The following is a 22,011-nucleotide window of genomic DNA, read 5'->3' as shown; positions in this document are numbered from 1 at the left end:
AGGGGGCATTTTGAAAAGGAGACAGCCAGAGAGTAGATGCTCCAGCTTTTGTGTATAGATTCTTCCTCAATCTCTGGCTGACTCTAAACCACATATGAGCAGAACAGATTGCAAGTAACCTAGCTAAGGATACGAGAACTGAACTGAAATTTAAACTGCAGCCCAACACACTCAAACTTTTTCAGTTTGAGTCCAACCAAGCCTACTGCCTGCTCAAACACATGAACCAAATATATAGATTTATATAAAATACATAGATATATAGATTTATAACATATGTAGACATAAAACATGTCACTCTTTGGAGAACTACAACAGAATCCAGAGGCCCCACACCATAACCTCCACAATGTCCAGGATATAACCCCAAATTATTCAACATTTGGAGAAACAGAAAAAATGTGATCTTTCTTAAGAGACTCTAAGATGAACAGATGTTAGAATTAACACTCAAAGACTTTAAAGTAACCATTATAAAAATGCTCAGTGATACAAAGGAAAATATACTCATAATGAATGAAAATATATGAAATCTCAGCAGAGAAATAGAAATTATAAGAAGAACCATATGGAAATTCTAGAACTGAAAAATAAGATATCTGAAACAAAAAATTCACCACATAGCTCAACCACAGAATGAAGATGACAGAAGTCAGTGAGCCCGAGGATAGATTAATAGTTATACAAACTGAAGAGGAGAGAGAAAAATTTTTTAAAAGAGAGAGAAAGAGAGAATAGTGTCTCACAATCATATGAACAATATCAAAAGGTCTAACATAGGTGTAATTGAAATCACAAAAGGAAAAAAGACAGGGACTAGGGAAGAGGATATATGTGAAGAAATAATGGCTAAAATTTCCCAATTTTGGTGAAAGGCCCTAATATAGATTCCAGAAGCTCAGAAAACCCCAAGTAGGATATTACAAAGAAAATAACAGACAAACTGCTGAAAAGCAACATCAAAGAGAGAAATCTTAAAAGCAGCATGAGAAAAATGACACATTACAAACAGGGAAACAACATTTTAAATTACCATTGGCCTCGCACCAGAAACAATGGAGGAGGTGAGAAGATAGTGGAACAGTAACATATGGAAAGGAAAAAGGAAAAAAGCAAAAGCAAAACCAAACGTAAACCTCCCAACCCAGAATTTTATACCCAGCCAAAGTCTCCTTTAAGAATGAAGGTGATGATTTCAAACTGAACAAAACAAGAGCTAAGATAATTCATTGCAAGTGGATCTTCGCTACAAGCAAGGCTAAAAGAAGTTCTCAGGATGAAGGAATTTGATACTAGGAAGACTTGGCTGTCCATGACAGAACAAAGAACATTAGAAATGGTAAATCGCTGATTAAATATAGAAGGCTGTTATTTTTCTTCATTTAAAAACCGCATAGGAATATTCAAAACAAAAACCATGGCATTGTCTTGTGGGATTTATAACATATGTAGATGTGAAACAAATGTCAACTATACCAGAACAGGGTGCAGGACAACCCCAGCACTTTGGGAGGCCGAGGTGGGCGGATCACCTGAGGTCAGGAGTTTGAGACCAGCCTGATCAACATGGAGAAACCCCATCTCTACTAAAAATATAAAATTAGCCGGACATGGTGGCACATGTCTGTAATCCCAGCTACTCGGGAGGCTGAGGCAGGAGAATAGCTTGAACCCGGGAGGCAGAGGTTGCGGTGAGCCGAGATCACACCATTGCACTCCAGCCTGGGCAACAAGAGCGAAACTCCGTCTCAAAAAAAAAAAAGAACAGGGTGCAGGAGACCTCTATAAGGTTGCAAGGTTTCTACATTCTATGTAAAGTGGCATAATATTAAGTCTAAATAGACTGTGAAAAGTTCAGAATGTATAGTGTAATCACATAGAAACCACCAAAAAAGTGCTGCAAAGAGACATAGCAAACAAGTGTCACACACACAAACTGGTGGCTGCTTCTCTCACAGGATGTTGTGCAGGGGTTGCGTTTAGAAAGGCTGAGTCCTCACTTTCATCATTGGGCACGCTCTCAGGGCGTCTTCCTTCACAGAGAGGGCCCAGCAACGGTTCCCTGAAATGTTGTGACCTCCTGGGGAAGAGTCGGTCTACAATCTAAGGGATGGCCGGAGTGACGACTATCTGGTAAATCAACACATGCCCGACCATAGTTTGTCAGTCTTTGAGCAACTTTCTTAGGGGAATGCCTCCTAGAAAAGACCAAAGGAAATGACTTGAATGGTTAAACATTTAAATCTGTTTTATAAACTTTGCTGGTGAGCCTTCCTTCTTATTGTATGTCGCCTCCAAGGGTCATGATAAATCTGGTTGATTTGCTGCTGTGTTCATCTTAGAAATGAAAGTGGTGCAAGGGGAGCGTCGGAAGAGGCATCAGAGGCCTTCGCATCTGTGGCCTGCCCTGAGCCTCTTCTGGGAATGGCACTTGCAGCGTTTGTGTTCTCTGCGGTGCTCCGGTGCTCCGTGCCCCTGGGGATTACGCTCCTGCGACCGCTGGACAGGCTGCTGAGGGCCTGGGGGATAGTACGAATCTCCCTGGCACCTCACAGCCCTCTAGGCTGGGGAACATTTGCCTGCAGACATTTCCTTACGATCCAGTACATATGGTTTTGTGAAAGAACTGAGCAAGAAGAGTTTGCCATGAATAATTCATGTGCAATTGTTTTCAAAATATAAAGTTTTTTTTCAAAGCAAGCAACCAGAGGCTCACCGCGGCTGTGTGTGCTTCTGCGGGGGCCACGGCTTTCTACCTGAACACCAGTGCCATCCTGTGCTGGGACAGGCTCCTCTGCAGAGCTGGGCCGGGGACCATGTGCAGATGGCACAGAACTCTCAGCATTCCCAGTCACGTGCTTCCTGCCGAATTCCACAGGCAGGCCCTGGGGATAGCCTTGTACTCCTGCGTTGCCACCAGCCTCGGTCTCCCTGGGCAGCACTACAACACTTCCATCCCTTCCCTTTTTTCTCACCTGCTAGCCCGGCACCAGCCACACACAGCCTGTTTACTGTTAACCTCCACACGCAGGAAGCCAAGGCCAGGCCTGACTGATTGGACCAGCGTAGATACAGCGCACACTTTCACAATCAGACTGTCTGTTATTTACATAGACAGTGAAAGGGAGAATAAGCCACAGGGGCCAGCTCCCTGGTCCTCTTCCCGAATACCAAAAAGGATGACACCAAAACAAAGGAAGCTGATGACTGCGCCACAAGGTGTGGAGTGCCCTGTTGCCAAGAGCCACGTCCAGACTGCAGCCAAGAGGCTTCCCTTCTACAGCTCTAGTGTGAGGGGCCGGGCAGAAAGCCCCTCACCCTATCAGAACCTGGAGGCAGGAGAAGCCGTCTCCTGACAGCCTTTCTGGGGAGATAGGGAGGCAGGTGGGAGGTGGGCTCAGGGCAGCTCCTTAGAGGCCTCCCATCCTTTCAGGCTCCACAAAGGCTCAGACTGGCCTTTGCCTATGTGGCCTCTTTGGATACATGGAAGACACCAGGGCTCCATGGCAGAGCTGCTTGCCGCTCCCCCTGGGCCATTTCCTGTCCATTTCCATCTCTCTCTTCTTTGTCCAGGCCCCTGTGACCTTACTCCAACAGTAGATCTCACCACAGTGGCTAATAAGAAGAATGAGGTTTGAGGACGGGCGCGGTGGCTCATGTCTCAGCACTTTGGGAGGCTGAGGCAGGCGGATCACGAGGTCAGGAGATCGAGACCATCCTGGCTAACGTGGTGAAACCCCGTCTCTACTAAAAATACAAAAAATTAGCTGGGCGTGGTGGCAGGTGCCTGTAGTCCCAGCTACTCGGGAGGCTGAGGCAGGAGAATCACTTGAGCCCGGGAGGCAGAGGTTACAGTGCACCTAGGTAGCACCATTGCTCTCCAGCCTGGGTGACAGAGTGAGACTCTGTCTCAAAAAAAAAAAAAAAAAAAAAGAAAAGAAAAGAACTGGGTTTGAACCCCAGGTCTGCCACTTTCTATTCATATGTCTAAGAAAAGTGACCCAAACTCCCTAAGACTCAGTTTGCACAGCATTAAAATGAGGTTAGAAAGAGTGCCTTTCTTGAGGCTTCTGCTGAGGATTAAATGAGATCCGTGTGGAGCCTGTACAGAGCTCCGCACAGTGCCTGGCACACACGGGCACTAAGGGGTGCTGCGCAGTGACCATGATGAGAGCGACACTGCAGCACGGCCTCACCTGGTCCCTCCGTTCCCTCCCCAGCCGCCTCTTCCGCTGAATGCAGCGAGCACCGCTGCACTGCTCCACCACCTGGAACTTACTCTGGCTTCTGGTGACATCTGTTGACTTTGTTGATGATAACCTGTGTATTCCTCACCCCTCAACACACTTTCTTCACAACCCATCGGCAAACCCAGTTCTCCTAGAAAGCCTTCCGTCCCCTGTTCCGGGTGGGATTGGTCATCCTGGACGTCTTTGGCCCCTTGGCCCATAGATGCATTTAGAACTGTGATTCTGTGTTCTTTTCTGAAGGAAAACCCATGTTTTCCCATTTGGATTGTGAATACTCTGAGATCAGCAGAGGTGGTGCCTTCCATCTGCCTCTATCCACCCAGCATCCCTTCTGTGGGTGGCTCACATCCACGCAGGCAGCTCTGTCTGGGTTTTTGGCCAAAGGGCATCATCTTTTCTGTAATTCCTAGGGAGATGTCATCGAGACGATTCCACTTCAGTATTTGCAAGGCAGGGAAGAGTGTTTTCTTGGGTGCTCCCTCTGCCCCCAACATACCCAAAACTGAAACAGTAGGTCATGTGTTTGGAGGGAAGGAATCAGGCATAACTTTCAGCAAGTGGACTAGCATATGGAGAAGAAAAAAGAGCATTCATGGATGGCCACCCCCATTTAAAAAAACACAGCCGCTTTTCATGTAAACTGGGAGCATAATGAAACTTGAATGAAAACTTCAGTTTTCCCTCCTCAAACTACCTTGCTTGCTTTATTTTGTTTTCTTGAATCTATGTGAACATAAACCTAATGTATGAGACTCTAAAGCCATGGCAGTGACAAGTGTGGCTTTGGGTATCTTGGATGGCACAGCTTGGAAAAGTCTGCAGTGGCACCTGTGGGCCTGAGCACCATGCCAACTGTGCCACTTGTCCCTTCGTTCACTCACTCACCCAACAAACACAAGCCTTGTGCAAGGCCCAGGGACACAGGAGACTCGGTCCCACCCCCTGGCAGCCTGTGGGTGGGGTCAGACAAATAACAATCATGAGCCCTGCTGTGAGCCAGCACAGGGGCAGGAGGTGCTCTGGGAGTAGTGACTCGCGGACCACCTAACGCCTCTCCACCCTCCCCTGTCTCCCTCGTCAGGTACTGGAAGACACTGGGATGCCCATGGACGATGATCAGTATGCCCTGCTGACCACTAAAATAGGCTTCGAGAAGGAAGGGATGAGCTATCTTGATTTTGCAGCAGGATTTGAAGGTAGCTAATGGCCAAGTCCACACCCTGTGGGATGCGTCCTGGGTGACACTGCATGTCTTTGCTAGCAGTGCCACCAGGCCACTCGGGTTGAAGTAGCACAAGCTGAGATGTTGAAACGAGGTGTCTTCCGGGGCTGCAAACAACCATTTTTATTTCATTTTATCTGACCATATTCAGAACTGTGAGTGCAGAACTTTGCCTGAAAGAGTCTTCTACAAACTCAGAACACAAATGGTTTAGAAAGTTTGTGCCCCAAAGCCTGTTTCTTCAATCACACCTCACGGCCTTTAAGATTTTCCCCTAATGTAGTTGCTGGTTATCTGTAGTTAACAATACCACACACAGGCAACACGAATATTATTCCTCCCTGTGGACAGAGAAGGATGCAGAGATTCTAAAAGGCCACCCAGCCCCGCCCCCAGCCCCGCCCCCCACCCGATGTTAGGAAACCCATCTTTGTGCAGTGTCCTGGGGCCGCCTCTCCACTCAGTGATGCTGCTTTCTCACACACCAAAGACATTTTGGTGGACAAACAAGCCCTCTAGAGAAGCTGCAGAAATCACACAGATATCTCAATGGAATACTCTTCTCTTTTGCTGCAAATACCCTGCAGGCTGGCAGGGCAGAATGCAGGAGCCCCGTTCATTTTTCATTTTCCCAGCCTTGGATCTGGAGATGACCGTGTGAGGTGGTGAGTTTCCCAGAGACTCAGGCTGGATCCTTGCCAAGGTCCCCCTAGCCTTGTCAGACTGTCATTTGCCACCCCTTAGAGAGGTCCCACACTCCTGAAAAATGGCATCATGAGAAGCCAGAGCGTTTTAGAATTTCAGCACCGTCCCTGGGTAGATGTTTTGATATTTTTTAAGGAAAATAAGAAGGAGAAGGAACTCACCTGCATTTTAGTGAGTGTGTCCCACCTGCCAGGTGTATTCATTTTTCAGGTAAGGAAATTGGGGCCCAGGGTGCATAGGTCACTTGCCCCACGTCCCAGTGCTGGCGAGGCCGTCACAGCTGGAACTGGACTCCGTCTCTGTCACCTGCTCCCAGCTTCCTGGCTGCCTGTGTTCTCCTCCCCTCACTTCCTGCTTCTCCTCTCCCTGCCCGTCTCCTCCTTGCCCCTCTAAGCTGCGTTCTCACACATGAAGATTCTAGCAAAGTGGAGAGTGAGGCCCTGTGTGGCCCCTGCTAGGGGTCAGGGGGATGTGGCAGAGGGGTCAGGCGGTGGGGTGGGGGTGTTTATCTGCCAGGCAGTAAGGAACCAGAGGGAGGCCACTTGCAGCGTCTGCAGTGAGGCAGGTGAGGCAGAAGCCAGGCTCAAGAGGGGCAGAGGATGCCCACGAGCTTGGGGCGCCCTGTCCCCCATCCATCTGCCCACCACACCGTGGGGAGGGTGCAGGAGCAACAGGTGCAGAGAACCACGTCTGGAACCAAGTCCCTGGTGTGTAGCCTGGCTTTGACACAAGGTCACACTCAGATGACCCCAGCCTAATGGAAACGGGGTAGACATGGAAGTTTTTTGTTTGTTTGTTTGTTTGTTTTTGTTCCTGTTTTTGATTTTTGAGATGGAGTCTCACTCTGTCACCAGGCTGGAGTGCAGTGGCATGATCTCAGCTCACTGCAACCTCGGCCTCCTGGGTTCAAGTGATTCTCCTGCCTCAGCCTCCCAAGTAGCTGGGGCTACAGGTGCGCACCACCACACCCAGCTAATTTTTGTATTTTTAGTAGAGATGGGGTTTCACCATGTTGGCCAGGATGGTCTCGATCTCTTGACCTTGTGATCCGCCCACCTTGGCCTCCCAAAGTGCTGGGATTACAGGCGTGAGCCAACGTGCCTGGCCGACATGGAGTTTTTAAGGAGAGGTTACACTTCCTTCCTTAATTTTAGGGGAGCGAGAGGGCATGGGCAGTAGGGAACCAACGGGTCTTAGTGTCAGACAGCCTGGATTCAGCTGTGCTGTCCATGAGCTCCACCTCCCAGGCGAGCCGGGGACCCCTGAGCCTCACCACCCCCTAGGTAAAGTGCATGGGATGACAGGTTTTCTTGTGTGTAAACAAACACGAGGACCTTCTCCTGAGCGTTGCTGGAAGGACCAAAAAATAGATGAAGCCCTCAGCCCTCAGCATCTTACTTAACAGATACGCAGTCAGGAAATAGCCACTGAACTAATGGATGTTGAGTGAATTCTATATTCTTGTCTTTAGGACATGATTCCAGGAAACAAAAAAGAGGCAGGAATTCTCATTCTCCTCCTCTGGGAATTGGGAGATGAACAAGAGACACAGGACAAGTAAACAGGGTGCCAAGTGCGGTCTGTGAGGGTGAAAGGAGGCCCCACAGTCTGCAGCATGGTTCCTCCTGGAAGAGGAGGAAAGTGTCTGAGAAACTGAAGGAAAAGAAACTAGATAGTAAGAAAATCAATGCTGTGTTCAACTCACAGGAGGGTACTGTATGGGGTTTTAACAGGATTCGGGACAGGCAGAGATAAAGTGTTGATGTAGAAATGAAGCCAGTGGGCCGGGTGTGGTGACTCACGCCTATAATCCCAGCACTTTGGGAGGCTGAGGCGGGCGGATCACCTGAGATCAGGAGTTTGAGACCAGCCTGGCCAACATGATGAAACCCTGTCTGTACCAAAAGTACAAAAATTAGCCAGGCGTGATGGCAGACACCTATAATCCCAGCTACTCAGGAGGCTGAGGCAGGAGACTCGCTTGAACCCAGGAGGCGGAGGTTGCAGTGAGCTGAGATTGCACCACTGCACTCCAGCCTGGGCAACAAGAGCGAGACTCCGTCTCAAAAAAAAAAAAAAGAAGAAGAAGGAATGAAGCTGATGGGCACTAATGGAAACCCCGATCTTTGTAACTGTTCCAGATCCTCCAATGAGAGGGCCGGAAACCACTCCGCCGCAGCCTCCAACTCCTTCAAAAAGTTACGTGAACAGCCACTTTATCACCGCAGAAGAATGCCTGAAGCTTTTCCCCAGGAGGCTGAAGGAGTCATTCCGGGTAAACCGTGACTGTCTGGCGCTGGGCTTCTCTAGGCCTCCCCTGCTCCCAACCACGCAGCCCAAGTGGGTGTGAGTCCTGGTGTAGGTCATGTCCCAGTCAGCCCGAGGGACACAGAGCGTTTCCCTCTGCAGACCCAGCATTGGTCAGGGAGAGGCATGTGGGGAGGATGGGGCTTCCTCCCTCCCTGAGGGACCCCCGTGGACACTTTGCTGGCAGAAGGCTAAGGAGACCCTTTTGACAAGAGGTGGATGTTGGTGGAGAAGAAGCATGACAACCCACGGTACAGTGACTTTGAAACCCGTTCATCCATTCCCTCATTGATTCCCTCATCCATTCACCCACCAAACAAGTGTTATACACTTACTATGTGCTGGAATCTGTGCTAAATGCTGGGGATGAAAGCTACCAGCCCCACCCCAGGGAGCTCAGTCTAATCCCAGACACAGATGGTAAACAGACAAGTCATATTCATAGTGATTGGCTGTTGTCGAAGGAACTGGAGCATCCTCTGGAGGCACAAGGAAAAGATCCCTTTAAGGAGGACTCCCTGGAGGAGGTGGCCCCCACACTGAATCGTAAGGCCTAAGCATGGGCTGGCCAGGAAAGGAGGGAGCCATAGATGAGGCAGCCTGAGCCAGGCCGGGACAGATGAGGCATGGGCTCTGGGGAAAAGCATGTGGCTTGTCGTGGTGGAGGTGTGCGTGGCGCGTGCAAGTTGTAACAGACAAAACAGAAGTAGACGGCAGCCATTCAAACATAGAGGCCGGTACAAGATGATCTGAGCTCTTTTTGTGATGAGAAGTAAAAGAGGGTGAAGAAAGTTAGGGCGATCAAGTCAATAAGGCGAACCCCGAGACAGGGCCGAGGGTATCAGGGAGTTAGACTGCGTCCTCACCCCGTGGGTGGAGGGAACACATCCAGAGGCAGAATGGAGATGGGTGAAGTCCAGAAGGGAAGGGACGGGCGAGAGACTGGGTATCAGAGCAGCCTGGGGGGCTGTGGGGAGGGCAACACCCCATTTCCTGTGCTCTGAGGCACCTCCCCAGACTGATCACCCCTGGAGATTCATTTTGGTTACCAGGCTCCCGTTTCCACATGCCCATGCATTTATGACATCAGTCCAGCTTAGACTTTCTAGCAGGGCTCAGATTTTGAACATTCTCTCCAGTTTTCAGAATGTGCATCCTAATTTTTGGTTTGAAAAAATATGATCGCCATATGCATACATGGAGAAGGATTGGTCCTAATGATCTCATCCAGGCTAAGTGGCCAGCCAAGAGGAGCACTCTGGGAACCACTGGCCTGTGGGCTCCAGCGTGGAGGAGGCAGGGGTCATTTAAGTGGGGAGTGCCTGGTCCTCCAAAGGAGAGCCGGGCTGGGTGGGAGGCAGCGGCCCCTGCAGGGAGAGAGAGCAGAACGGAGGCAAAGGCTCCAGGAGCAGACTCCCTTCTGTGCTGGTCGGCAGGGCCTCCACGGGCACCCTAACTGTAGAGGCCTGGCAGCTGCCTCACTGCACCTTGCCCATTGCAATGCAGGCCCCTCCCCGTTCCCTCTCTCAGACTCTCTCCTCTCTTCCTCACACACTCCTCGCGTCTCCCAGTGGAGGCCGTGGGAAGCCCAGCTCCATGCTACATCGTTGCTTTCCTATCTTTACGATCAGTGAAGCTTGGCTACAGCCAACATATATCCTGTGTTTTCCAAAGAAATCTCCATTTTAAATAATGAATTCATTCAACAGACCATCACCGACACCCACTCTATCCCGCCAGAGAATTTATCAACTAGTGGGTGAAACAGAGGAGTGAACCCCTAATTGCCAGTTTTTATGTGAGACAGACTGGATGCGGGTTATGTCCGGGGCTTGTGAGGACTTGGCTTGTGTCCCTGCAGGTATACGCAAAGTGGACAAAGCACGGGTCTCAATTTTTTAATGGGATGCTACAGTCACTTTTTTTGAATTTTTTTGGTAGAGACGAAGTCTTGCTATGTTGCCCAGGCTGGTCTCAGACTCCTGGGCTCAAGCGATCCTCCGACCTCAGCCTCCCAAAGTGCTGGGATGACAGGCATGAGCCACTGTCCCTGGCCTCATATATCTTTTAGAAACAAATAGGATTAACCTGTCAACCCACAAATAGGGTCACAGTACACTCAGTTCTCTGCAACTTCACTTTGCACTTCACAATTTGTCTTGGACTCCTGGCCCTCGCAGGATTGTCTCATCCATGTGCATCTCTGACCGGAGTGCCCACTGTGCTCTCAGGATACATCCTGCTCCCGCCTGGCTGGCCCACAAGACCCCTCACCCCCTCACCCTTTCCTGCCTTTGCACATTCTGTTCCTTTGCTTGGATGGCGCCTCCCCTTTGACCAGTGAACTCCTCCCCAAGCTTCTGTCCTTCTGAAGCCCTTCACATCAGCTGAGAGGTTGCCACTGCACATTCCCCTCTCTCCTCACGTCCCTCACAGCACACAGCCCACAGGGTGCTGCAGTTAGATTCAACAGTGAGCCCCGAGCCATTTCTACATCATTCACCACAGTAACCCAAGGGGCTGCCACAGTGCCTGCCACAATGCACATGACCGATTTGTATTTGCTGATTGAACACACCACACCTGATGCCGGGCAGCGAACTGGAGGGCCACACACAGGGCCTTGTGTGTTCTGACACCCACAACCACCCTGTCAAGTAGGTTTAATGTTCCCGTGTTATGCTGGATACCCTGAGGGTCAGAGACGGGGAAAAAGTGACACAAAGCCACACCTCTAGTACATGGCACTGTCAGGAACTGAAATAACACCGGCTCGATTCCAAAGCCTCTGTACTACGCACTAACATTGGGGAAGCTGAAGACTGAGATTTGAGGAATGATTAGTTTATAAACTTGTGAAGATTAGCCATGTATGATCTCATAGCATCTAGCTTGTCCCTGGAGTCCAGAATCCAGGCTGGCCCCACCTGGCCCTCACACCTCTGTCCCTGCAGTAATCACGCTGGATTGCCGTGATTTGCTTCCTGTCTTGCTTCCCTAGTAGATAGACAGTGAGGACCTGGGTGTCAGGGGCCACGTTGCAGTTATGGTGTCTGTGTACCCAGCAGAGTGCTTTGTGCCTAGGAAATGCTGCTCCTTCATGTCCAGCAGCCCCATCTCACAGACGTTATGGTGAGCATGGCTCGGAGAGCTGGAGCTGCAACAGGGAATAGATCAGAGCCCAGACTCATGCTTATGTTCTAGGGGGAAGTGCAGTGGACACAGAAACCTCTACTAGATCAGGTGGTGACATGTGCCAAAGAGAAAAGTAGAGGATCGTGGGAGGCCAGTCAGGGCTGGTGCCATTGTACAGAGGAGTCAGGAAGTGCCTCTCTGGAGAGGGGACACTCAGACACAGTCATGAAGGAGCCAGAGTGAGCCCTGCGGACACTGGAGAGGGCTCCCTGCGATACCCTGAAGCAGGCTCGGCCTGTTCAGAGATCAGTGAGGGGACGGGTGGGATGGGGGTGTAGACAGGCTTGTGGGCCACGGCCAGGCCTTGGCCTTGGACTCTGAGTGAGAAGGAGAGTCAAGGGGGTTGAGCAGAGGCGCCTCATGCATGACGTCAGCTGTAAGGGATCGCTCGGGAGCGATTGCACAGAGCAGAGGCCACGGAGCCGACGATGGCAGCTGGGAGCCATCACGAGGTTCCTGCAGGACTCCAGCGACCTTGGGTGGGGGCCGAGGTGGTGCGCCTGGGAGAGGGGGTCCAGTGCTAATGCACTCTGAAGGGAGAGCCAGCGGGATGTGTGGGCAGACTGGATGTGGGTGTGAGAGGAAGCGAGGGCTCAGAAGGGCTCCCAGGTTTGTGTCTGAGCAACCAGGAGGAAAGAGCTCCACTTACTGAGATGGGAAGACTTAGGAGGAGTAGGGTGGGGACAGGGGGTGGAGGTCAGGAGTTTGATTTGGGCCATGTTCAGTTTGACATCCCAGAGAAAATGCCCCCAGACCACTGGAGATGTGAGGCTGTGGGTGGGGGGGTGGCGGCTTGGGGCTGGCAGTATAGAGGGAATCATCAAGAAACAGATGGGCCTGCACCCCAGGAGGCCCCCTCGGGCAGAGTTAGACATCAGCCTCCCTGCCACACTGTATTGTCTTCCAGAGGCAGGGGCGGCATCTTTTAAATTCATTTCCACAGTATTTAGCATGGCGATTGCACATATTAGGTACTGAATAATTTTTGGTGAATGAATACATGAGTGAATACAGAGAGAGCTTTCCACAAAATCCCCACACACTTGCATGAGGCACTTGAGTCACAGCAGGTCTTGCTTGATGTCCTAAGTAACCTCTGTGGGAGGAGCCTGTAACAAGAGGGGACAAGAGCAATGCCGCCAGAGCAGCCAGGTAACTCCTAGGTGAGGGGCTGCGTCAGGTGCCGATGGAACGAGGTGGCTTGGGGCCACATCAACTTTTCAGGCCTGAGACCCGGGAAGCAGGTGCATGTGGGAAACAGGCGTTGGCCCCGGGCAGAGCCTTGCACTTGCTGTATGATCCTAGGCAAATGGCAAGTGCAACAAACAGCATTTTAGAATGCCAGGAAAGCCAGGCTCGTTCTAAGCACTTTGCATCATTAGCAAATTCACTCCTCACAAACAACCCAAGGACGCAGGGACTGTCATAGTCCCCATTTTACAGATGAGAAAACAGAAGCATCACAAGGTTATCTCACCCATGGTCACGTTGCTAGTAAGTGGCAGAGCTGGGGTTTGCCACTGAGCCACCTGCCTGCACAGTGCACGCTCCATCACACATCAGGGTCTCTAGTCACGGATTCCCTGGGAACCCTGAGCCTCTGTTTCCTCATCTGCAAAATAGGAATCCCTGTGCCCTCCAACCAGCACGATGGGCTGAGTGGAAGTCCTTCAGTTGTGGCAGGCTTGTGGATCCCAGACACGGCCGATCTCTATCACGGTCATGGAAACAGAGGCCTGGCCTTCAGGTGGCTCCCTGGTGTGAGATTCAGTGCAGTATTTGATTGGCTGTAGACAGAAGCAGCCACACATTATGAAAGTGATAGAAAACATTGCCAGCAGGAACCTCCAGTACTTTCTCCTTCCCTTCCTTCCTGGACTAGAAGTACAAGCTCCACAAACCGAGAGTGTGGAAGGAAAAGAAAAGTGGCTTGTTCCTTTCCCTGAACTCTTTGCATTCAAAGAGGATCATTTATATCCCCTGGGTAGCTGGAGAGCTTTATAATTTCTTGGGAAAAGCAAAGCACGGCGAGGATATTCCTGGAACAGCCAAGTCTCTAAAAGCAATAGTTGGGGCCCAGCCAAGCTGCCCCTCCTCGCGTGGAGATGAGGCTCTACACGTGGGGGTGTGCATGTGTGGCCGTCCGGGGCTCTTGGGGAAGGGCTTTGACGTGTGTGTTTTGTTTTTAGGACCCCTACTCTGCCTTCTTTAAAACAGATGCTGACAGGGATGGCATAATCAACATGCATGACCTTCACAGACTGCTCCTGCATCTACTGCTTAATCTCAAAGACGACGAGTTTGAGCGCTTCCTTGGCCTTCTTGGCTTGAGACTTAGTGTCACTTTAAATTTTCGGGAATTTCAAAATTTGTGTGAGAAGAGACCATGGAGAACAGATGAAGCGCCTCAAAGACTCATTAGGTAAGAAGGCAGCACGGGCCTGTGTCTTTAATATATGCCGGCCCGTGCCACTGTGACGTCCGGCATTTCCATGGCGTCCACAAAGGGATACAAAGAATGCAGTGATTATTTTTTTCTTTTTCTTGGTTCAGAAAAAGTCATACAAGGAATATGCATTCAGTGTAGAACAACCAGAAAATACAGCCCTGGTCTTACCACCTGTGAGCATCATTTTTATATTTTGCTGGGTATCATTTCAGTCTTTTTTCATATGCATATACTTACATACGTGTGTGTGACACACATATATAAATATATACATATATACGTGTGTGTCTTTTTCTTATACATATACTTACATATATATTCATGTGTGTATGAAAATATATATATACACACATACATATATATACACACACATACATACATATACTTATTTTTCTATGTATTAATCTGGGTTCAAAAATATATGCTTTTTGCTCAGTCTTTTAAAATTGAAGCTTGGGAGACCTGTGAGCACAGCCTGTCCTCTGTCCAAGGCTGGGCCCGTCCTCTGCAGGGGCAGGCAGAGGGCCGTGCACCAACTCTGTGCAAATAAACCTTTGTCAAGTGAACACAGTAGCCTTCTTCTTCGGGAACTGATGCCTCCTACCTCCTCTTCACCTCCAAATGTTAAGCTAGGTGATGACTGTGAATTTGGGGAATGCAGACCGTCTGTAGTAATTGATGGGCACTGAGAAGCTATCTGTGCCAACTGCCTTAGGAGACGCAAGAACCTCCTCCAGCCCCTCCCCGGGCAGTGCTGCCCCCTAGGCCCCTGCCCAGCCCATATGGCGTCACTCTTAGCCAGGAGAATCTCAGTGTCCAACTGAGCTCCGGCTCAGTGCTGTTTCCTTGGCCTTCTCCCAGGGAGCACGTACACTCCTTGAAGGCACAATGGGGCTACCATCCAACCCCATCCACAGTGGCAGCAGGGGATCACCCATCCCCATCGGCTCCCTGCTGAGATCTGCCGAGAGCCGACATGAATGAAGTAGCAAGTCATCTCCTCCTTGACCAATTATTATTACATGAGTAATTCTGAAATGCTGTGCGCTATGCTAGTACCGAGGTGTGTCTTCCCATGTGATGATACAGCATCATAGTGACACTCACTATGCTGTTTTGCCCTTGAGGCACTCACAGTCCCCAGGGGTTCTAGACAGGTATCGCATCTACCTAGGCAAGGGCAGCTCCCTGAGAGTGGAGCCCCTGGAAGCCACAGCCACTGTGCCAGACTGTTGTGACACTTGGCTAGGCTGCAGAAGGCCCTCTGATCTTGCACGCTGATTTTTCTCCCTGAATTCATAGGTTTTATTTTGTCTATGCTAAAAAAATAAAAAAGCAAGCAAGAAAGAAAATGATGATAGCAAAATGATCATCTAACATGTAAGTTGGACACCTGCCTCCAACGGCTCAGGTTCTCAGGAGCTTTAATATGAGACTTGATTGCCTAACATTAAAACAAACAAACAAACAAAATTCTTCCCAAAAAATTCTCTGGAGAAAGTTCATTTTCCATTCTCTGCAGAACGAACATGGAAAATTTCAACCGCAAAGTGCAGTTTTCCCATTCAGATGACTCAACCTTATTATTTGTATGTATACACTCATTCATCAAATATTTACTAAGGGCCTACTATATGCTAGACATTGTCCCAGGACTAGACGGTACAACAGTGAATAAGACCCAGATGCTCCTTTTGAGGGGCTCAGGGTCGAGTATGAGACAGGTACGAAATAGATGACCCAAGTGCCACAGGAACAGAGGGAGGCGCCCGTGAGTTGCTCAGGAAAAGGAGGGACGTTTGAGCTGGATCTTGAAGTTTGAGTAAGAGTTTGCCAGGTGCAGGCTAGAGGAAAGGTCATTCCAGGCCAGGGAAGAGCATTTGCGAGATCACAGAGGCAGGCGGGAGTGTTAAGCACGTTTGGGAAATGGGGAGAGGATGCATGTGTGGGATCCACCTGCATGGTGGGCCTGGTTGGGGAGGAGGCCAGGAGGGCAGGAGGGCGGGCTGTGAAGGACGTCACCTTCTATCAGTAGGCAGGGGAGGCCGTATGCTATGGAGTGAGGGAGTTACACTGTGCTTTAGAAAGATCCTTCTGTACCCTGGAGTGGCAGATGGACACAAAGGAGGAGAGGCTGCAGCCCAGTGAGAACTGACTTGGTCCCCGGGGTCTGGTGGACCCAAACCAAAGCACTGCTTCAGAAAGCTAAGCCCACCCTGGCCATGCCCTGTGTTGTGTTTCCTGAAGACATGTCCTTTAATACCCCAGCAGCCTTGAAAGGAGGCATTCCCAGCTGGTTTCACAGATGAAGGAGTGCGGGCTCAGAGAACAGTTAGTGACATGTCCATAAGGACACAGATAATGAGCAGTGGGGCAGGGATTTGAGCTCAGGAGTCTGTTGGGAGGGGCCACCTCCTCTGCCTGGACAGCCTGCCCTGTTCCACCTCCACCACCAAGCGGACCTGGATACCACCCCTTTCTTTTTCTTTTTTCTTTTTTCTTTTTCTTTTTTTTTTTTTTTTTTTTTTTGAGAAGGAGTCTCGCCTCTGTCACCCAGACTGGAGTACAGTGGCGGAATCTCGGCTCACTGCAAGCTCCATCTCCCAGGTTCACGCCATTCTCCTGCCTCAGCCTCCCAAGTAGCTGGGACTATAGGCACCCACCACAATGCCCGGCTAATTTTTTTTTTTTTTTTTTTTTTGTATTTTTAGTAGAGACGGGGTTTCACTATGTTAGCCAGGATGGTCTCGATCTCCTGACCTCGTGATACGCCCACCTTGGCCTCCCAAAGTGCTGGGATTACAGGCGTGAGCCACCGCGCCTGGCCGGATACCACCCCTTTCTAAAAGTCTTCCTGCCCTCTTGGTTGGGCCCCTCTGCTCTCTGGGTCTTCACTTTCCACCTGTATCATAAAAACACAATACTTTGGAAAACGTTGAGAGTTCCTAACTTTGCTGAAAAGAGGACACTCTCTTGTTTGCTTCATAACTGCCAAACATTTTCATTTTAAGGTATATAAATACCAAGTAGAATGACTGATCCAATGACTTATTCCTTTTTTTTCTACTTCTTCGATTCCCTTCCAGTCCTTGTTTAAAACACACTTGCCTTGACCATTTATCCACTTACAGCCTGCATGGAGTACATTTTAATGCACAAACATCTTAAAAGATGAAAGAATATTCTCATGTGTCCTTTTAGCAAAATTAGATAGTCCATCACCAAATACCGCATGATCAGATCCTTCCTGTTGGATGACTAACTGAATGAAAATACCACATTTCCTTTTTTATCCTTAGAAATATATCATTCAGTCATCAAGCGCTTCAGCTGATACGATCAGTGTCACCATCATCCTTGGAATCTAGAGTGCTGTTCTGTCTCTATGCCTTCCTCTTCTGAATCATCTCATCATTGTGAAATCTCTTCCTTTCTCAAATTTTCTTGCCTTAGCCGTTTGGGCATAAAGAAGGAATTCTGAATTTCCAGCTGCATTCAGTGAAATCTAACACAACACCCCGAGCATGGTGTCATTGTCTTCTTTTATACATTCTTGAGAAATACTGTAGAACTTTGGGCACTGCCGCAAGAAAACTGAAGGGTGATGTCCTAGTGGTGTTTCATTTCAACATTATCTCATCCTGCCAGGTGATTCTATCATTTTGGTCTTGTTGTTACCTCTCTCTCTCTCTCTCTTTTTTAGCACAGTTAGGAAGAGTTGAAGAGTAATAATGAAATATTATTTAGGATAATATATTATTTAGGTTAGATATAGTAAGATTAAAATCAACATCACTAAGACCACATAACAAATGGATCCAGATAATAATTGCAAAATAGAATGAGTTTGTTTGTTTGTTTTTGTTTGCTTGTTTGTTTTGAGATGGAGTTTCGCTCTTGTCACCTGGGCTGGAGTGCAATGGTGCCATCTCAGCTCACTGCAACCTCCGCCTCCCAGGTTCAAGCGATTCTCCTGCCTCAGACTCCCAAGTAACTGGAACTACAGGTGCACGCCACCATGCCCAGCTAATTTTTTGTATTTTTAGTAGAGACAAGGTTTCACCACGTTGGCCAGGCTGGTATCGAACTCCTGACCTCAAGTGGTCCACCCACCTTGGCCTCCTGAAGTGCTGGGATTACAGACGTGAGCCACTGCATGCCAGAATGAGCTTTATTTTATAAAGAAAATAAGTGATTTATTTTGTAAGACATCTAAGAATAATAAAAGTCATGAATACCAGCCCTGATTTTGTTATCATGGCACTGCTAGCTTCATAAAATGAACTGGGAGTATTCCTTTCTATTCTATTTTCTGGATTGTATGGAATGGTTATTCTTCCTTAGATATTTCATTAAATTAACCAGTGAAATCATCAAGTCCTGGAATGTCCTTTGTTGGAAGGCTTGTACCTATAAATCCAGTTAATTTAATAGTTATTGGATTATTCAGAGTTTCTATTTCATCTCAAGTGAGTTTTGCTAATTTGCATCTTTCAAAATATTGGTCATCAAGGTTGTCAAATTCATGGAATTAATATGGTTCATGGTGTTCTTTTAATTTTTTTAAAGTATCTGTGAAGTATTTAGTGAGATTCCTTATTTCATTTATCACTTTCATAGTTGATCTCTTTTCTCCTTTCTTCTTCATCAATTCAGCTAATGCTTCCCACTTTCACAGATCTTTTAAAAGAACTAGCTTTTGTTTTTATTGATTTTTCTCTATTTTTCTGATTTCAATTTTATTGATTTTTGGTCTTTATTATTTCCTTCTTTCTGCTTGTTTTGGATTCAGTTTATCTTTTATATTTCTTAAATTGGAAACTCATAGTTTTTATGTGAGTCATTTTTTCTCTCATATAAGCCATTAATGTAATGTATTTCCCCGTAGGCACTGATTTAGCTGCATTTCACAAATTTGGATATGTTGTAGTTTTAATTTTTATTCATTTTCAAATTATTTTCTAATTTCCCTTAAGACTTCCTCTTGGATCCATGGATTATTTAGAAGTGTGTTGTTTAATTTCAAAATATTTGCATCATGTTCAGGCCGGCTACAGTGGCTCATGCCTGTAATCCCAGCACTTTGGGAGGCTGAGGTGGGCAGATCACTTGAGATCAGGAGTTCAAGACCAGCCTAGTCAGCATGGCAAAACCCCATCTCTACTAAAGATACAATAAATAAATAAATAAATAAATCAGCCAGGTGTGGTGGTGGGTGCCTGTAATTTCAGCTACTCAGGAGGCTGAGACAGGAGAATTGCTTGAACCTGGGAGGTGGATGTTGCAGTGAGCCGAGATCGCACCACTGCACTCCAGCCAGGGTGACAGAGTGAGACTCTGTCTCAAAAAAAAAAAAAAAAAATTGCATAGTGTTTAAATATTGTTCTGTTATTGATTCTAGTTTAATTCTGTTGTGGTCAGAGAACATATCTTGTGTGATATTAATTCTTTTCAATTAGTTAAGGTTTGTTTTATGACCCTGGATATGGTCTGTCTTGGTAAATATTCTGTGTATACTTGAAAAGAATGTGTATTCTGGTGCTGTTGGGTGGAGTGTTCTGTAAATGTCAGATCAAGTTGGTTATTAGTGTTGTTCAGGCCTTCTATATTCTTATTTTCTGTCTCCTTATTCTATCAGTTACTAAGACAGGAGTGTTAAAGTCTCCAGCAATAGTTTTGAATTTGTCTATTTCTTTTTCTAATACTATTAATTTATGCTTCATGTATTTGAAACTCTGAGAAAAAAAATTGTGTATTATAATTTCCTAGGTATTTACCATTTCTGTTGCTATTCCTCTCTTTCTGACGTTCTAAGTTTCTCTCAGCTATCATTCTTCTTCCCCTGAAGAACTTCCTATAGGACATCTTTTAGAGCAGGTCTGTTGGAGACAAATTGTCTTAGTTTTCTTCAATTTATAATATCTTTATTTATTCTTTATTCTTGAAAGATATTTTTTGCTGGATATAGAGTTTGGGGTTGACATTCCTTTTGTTTCAGCACTTTAAAAATGTTGTTCCATGGTCTTCTGGCCTCCATAATCTGTGGCAAGAAGTATGCAAGTATTCCGTTTTCTCATATTTAATATGCCTTTTTTCCCAGGCTTCTTTTCTTTTCTTTTTTTTCTTTTTTTAACTAGGTCTCTCACTCTGTCACCCAGACTGGAGCGTGGTGGTGTGATCACAGCTCACTGCAACCTTGACCTCCCAGGTCCAAGTGATCCACCTCAGCCTCCCAAGTAGCTGCAATCACAGGTGAGCACCATCATGCCTAAATTTTTATTTTTTCTAGAGACAGGGTCTTGCCATGTTGCCCATGCTGGTCTCGAACTCCTGAGTTCAAGCGATCCTCCCATCTCAGCCTCCCAAAGGGCTTGGATCACAGGCATGAGCCACTGCGCCAGACCATTCAGGCTACTTTAGAGATGATTTTTTTGATCTTTAGTTTTTCAGACAATTGATTATAATTTATGATTTGATTTGTTTGACCATGGGTTTTTTGGTGGTTTTTGTTTGTTTTGTCTTTGTTTATCTATTTTTGGATTTACTGAGCTTCTTAAATCTGTAAATTTATGTTTTATGCCAAATTTATGGCATTTTCAGCTATTATTTTTAAAAATGCTTTTTCTGTACCCATCTTTTTCTTCTCCTTTTGGTACCTCAATGACATGAAGCTTAGACCTTTTGGTTTTGTATCACAGGTTTTGTATCTCTGAGACTATGTTATTTTTTTTTTTTAAATTCAATATTTATTTATAATGTTTTGAGGTAAAATTTACATACTGAGAAATATACAATGTTAGGTGTGCAATTCTCTGAGCTTTTTTTTTTTTTTTTTCTTTTTTATTGATCATTCTTGGGTGTTTCTCACAGAGGGGGATTTGGCAGGGTCACAGGACAATAGTGGAGGGAAGGTCAGCAGATAAACAAGTGAACAAAGTTCTCTGGTTTTCCTAGGCAGAGGACCCTGCGGCCTTCCGCAGTGTTTGTGTCCCTGGGTACTTGAGATTAAGGAGTGGTGATGACTCTTAACGAACATGCTGCCTTCAAGCATCTGTTTAACAAAGCACATCTTGCACCGCCCTTAATCCATTCAACCCTGAGTGGATACAGCACATGTTTCAGAGAGCACAGGGTTGGGGGTAAGGTCACAGATCAACAGGATCCCAAGGCAGAAGAATTTTTCTTAGTACAGAACAAAATGAAAAGTCTCCCATGTCTACCTCTTTCTACACAGACACAGCAACCATCCGATTTCTCAATCTTTTCCCCACCTTTCCCCCCTTTCTATTCCACAAAACCGCCATTGTCTTCATGGCCCGTTCTCAATGAGCTGTTGAGTACACCTCCCAGATGGGGTGGTGGCCGGGCAGAGGAGCTCCTCACTTCCCAGTAGGGGCGGCCGGGCAGAAGCGCCCCTCACCTCCCGGACGGGGCAGCTGGCCGGGCGGGGGGCTGACCCCCCCCACCTCCCTCCCGGACGGGGCGGCTGGCCGGGCGGGGGGCGGACCCCCCACCTCCCTCCCGGACAGGGCGGCTGGCCGGGCAGAGGGGTTCCTCACTTCCCAGTAGGGGCGGCCGGGCAGAGGCGCCCCTCACTTCCCCGACGGGGCGACTGGCCCGGCGGGGGGCTGACCCCCCCACCTCCCTCCCGGAGGGGGCGGCTGGCCGGGCAGAGGGGCTCCTCACTTCCCGGTAGGGGCGGCCGGGCAGAGGCGCCCCTCACCTCCCGGACAGGGTGGCTGGCCGGGCGGGGGGCTGATCCCCCCACCTCCCTCCCGGACGGGGCGGCTGGCCGGGCGGGGGGCTGACCCCCCCACCTCCCTCCCGGACGGGGCGGCTGGCCGGGCGGGGGGCTGACCCCCCACCTCCCTCCCGGACGGGGC

General features: G+C 48.2%; 1 protein-coding gene across 2 annotated transcripts in view; it reads left to right on the top strand.

Annotated features, from left to right (window-relative positions):
• EFCAB6 (EF-hand calcium binding domain 6) overlaps positions 1 to 22,011 on the top strand; it is a 293,210-nt gene that overhangs the window by 173,893 nt on the left and 97,306 nt on the right. For both annotated transcript variants that reach the window (XM_055105420.2, XM_055105421.2), the window contains exons 19-21: positions 5,332 to 5,446; positions 8,319 to 8,452; positions 13,869 to 14,101. In XM_055105420.2, the coding sequence (XP_054961395.2) occupies positions 5,332 to 5,446; positions 8,319 to 8,452; positions 13,869 to 14,101 (482 nt within the window). The remainder of the gene's footprint in view (positions 1 to 5,331; positions 5,447 to 8,318; positions 8,453 to 13,868; positions 14,102 to 22,011) is intronic.

This window comes from Pan paniscus, chromosome 23 (genome assembly GCF_029289425.2).
Source record: "Pan paniscus chromosome 23, NHGRI_mPanPan1-v2.0_pri, whole genome shotgun sequence".
Taxonomy (NCBI): domain Eukaryota; kingdom Metazoa; phylum Chordata; class Mammalia; order Primates; family Hominidae; genus Pan; species Pan paniscus.
This window is presented reverse-complemented; position numbering and strand designations above follow the sequence as displayed.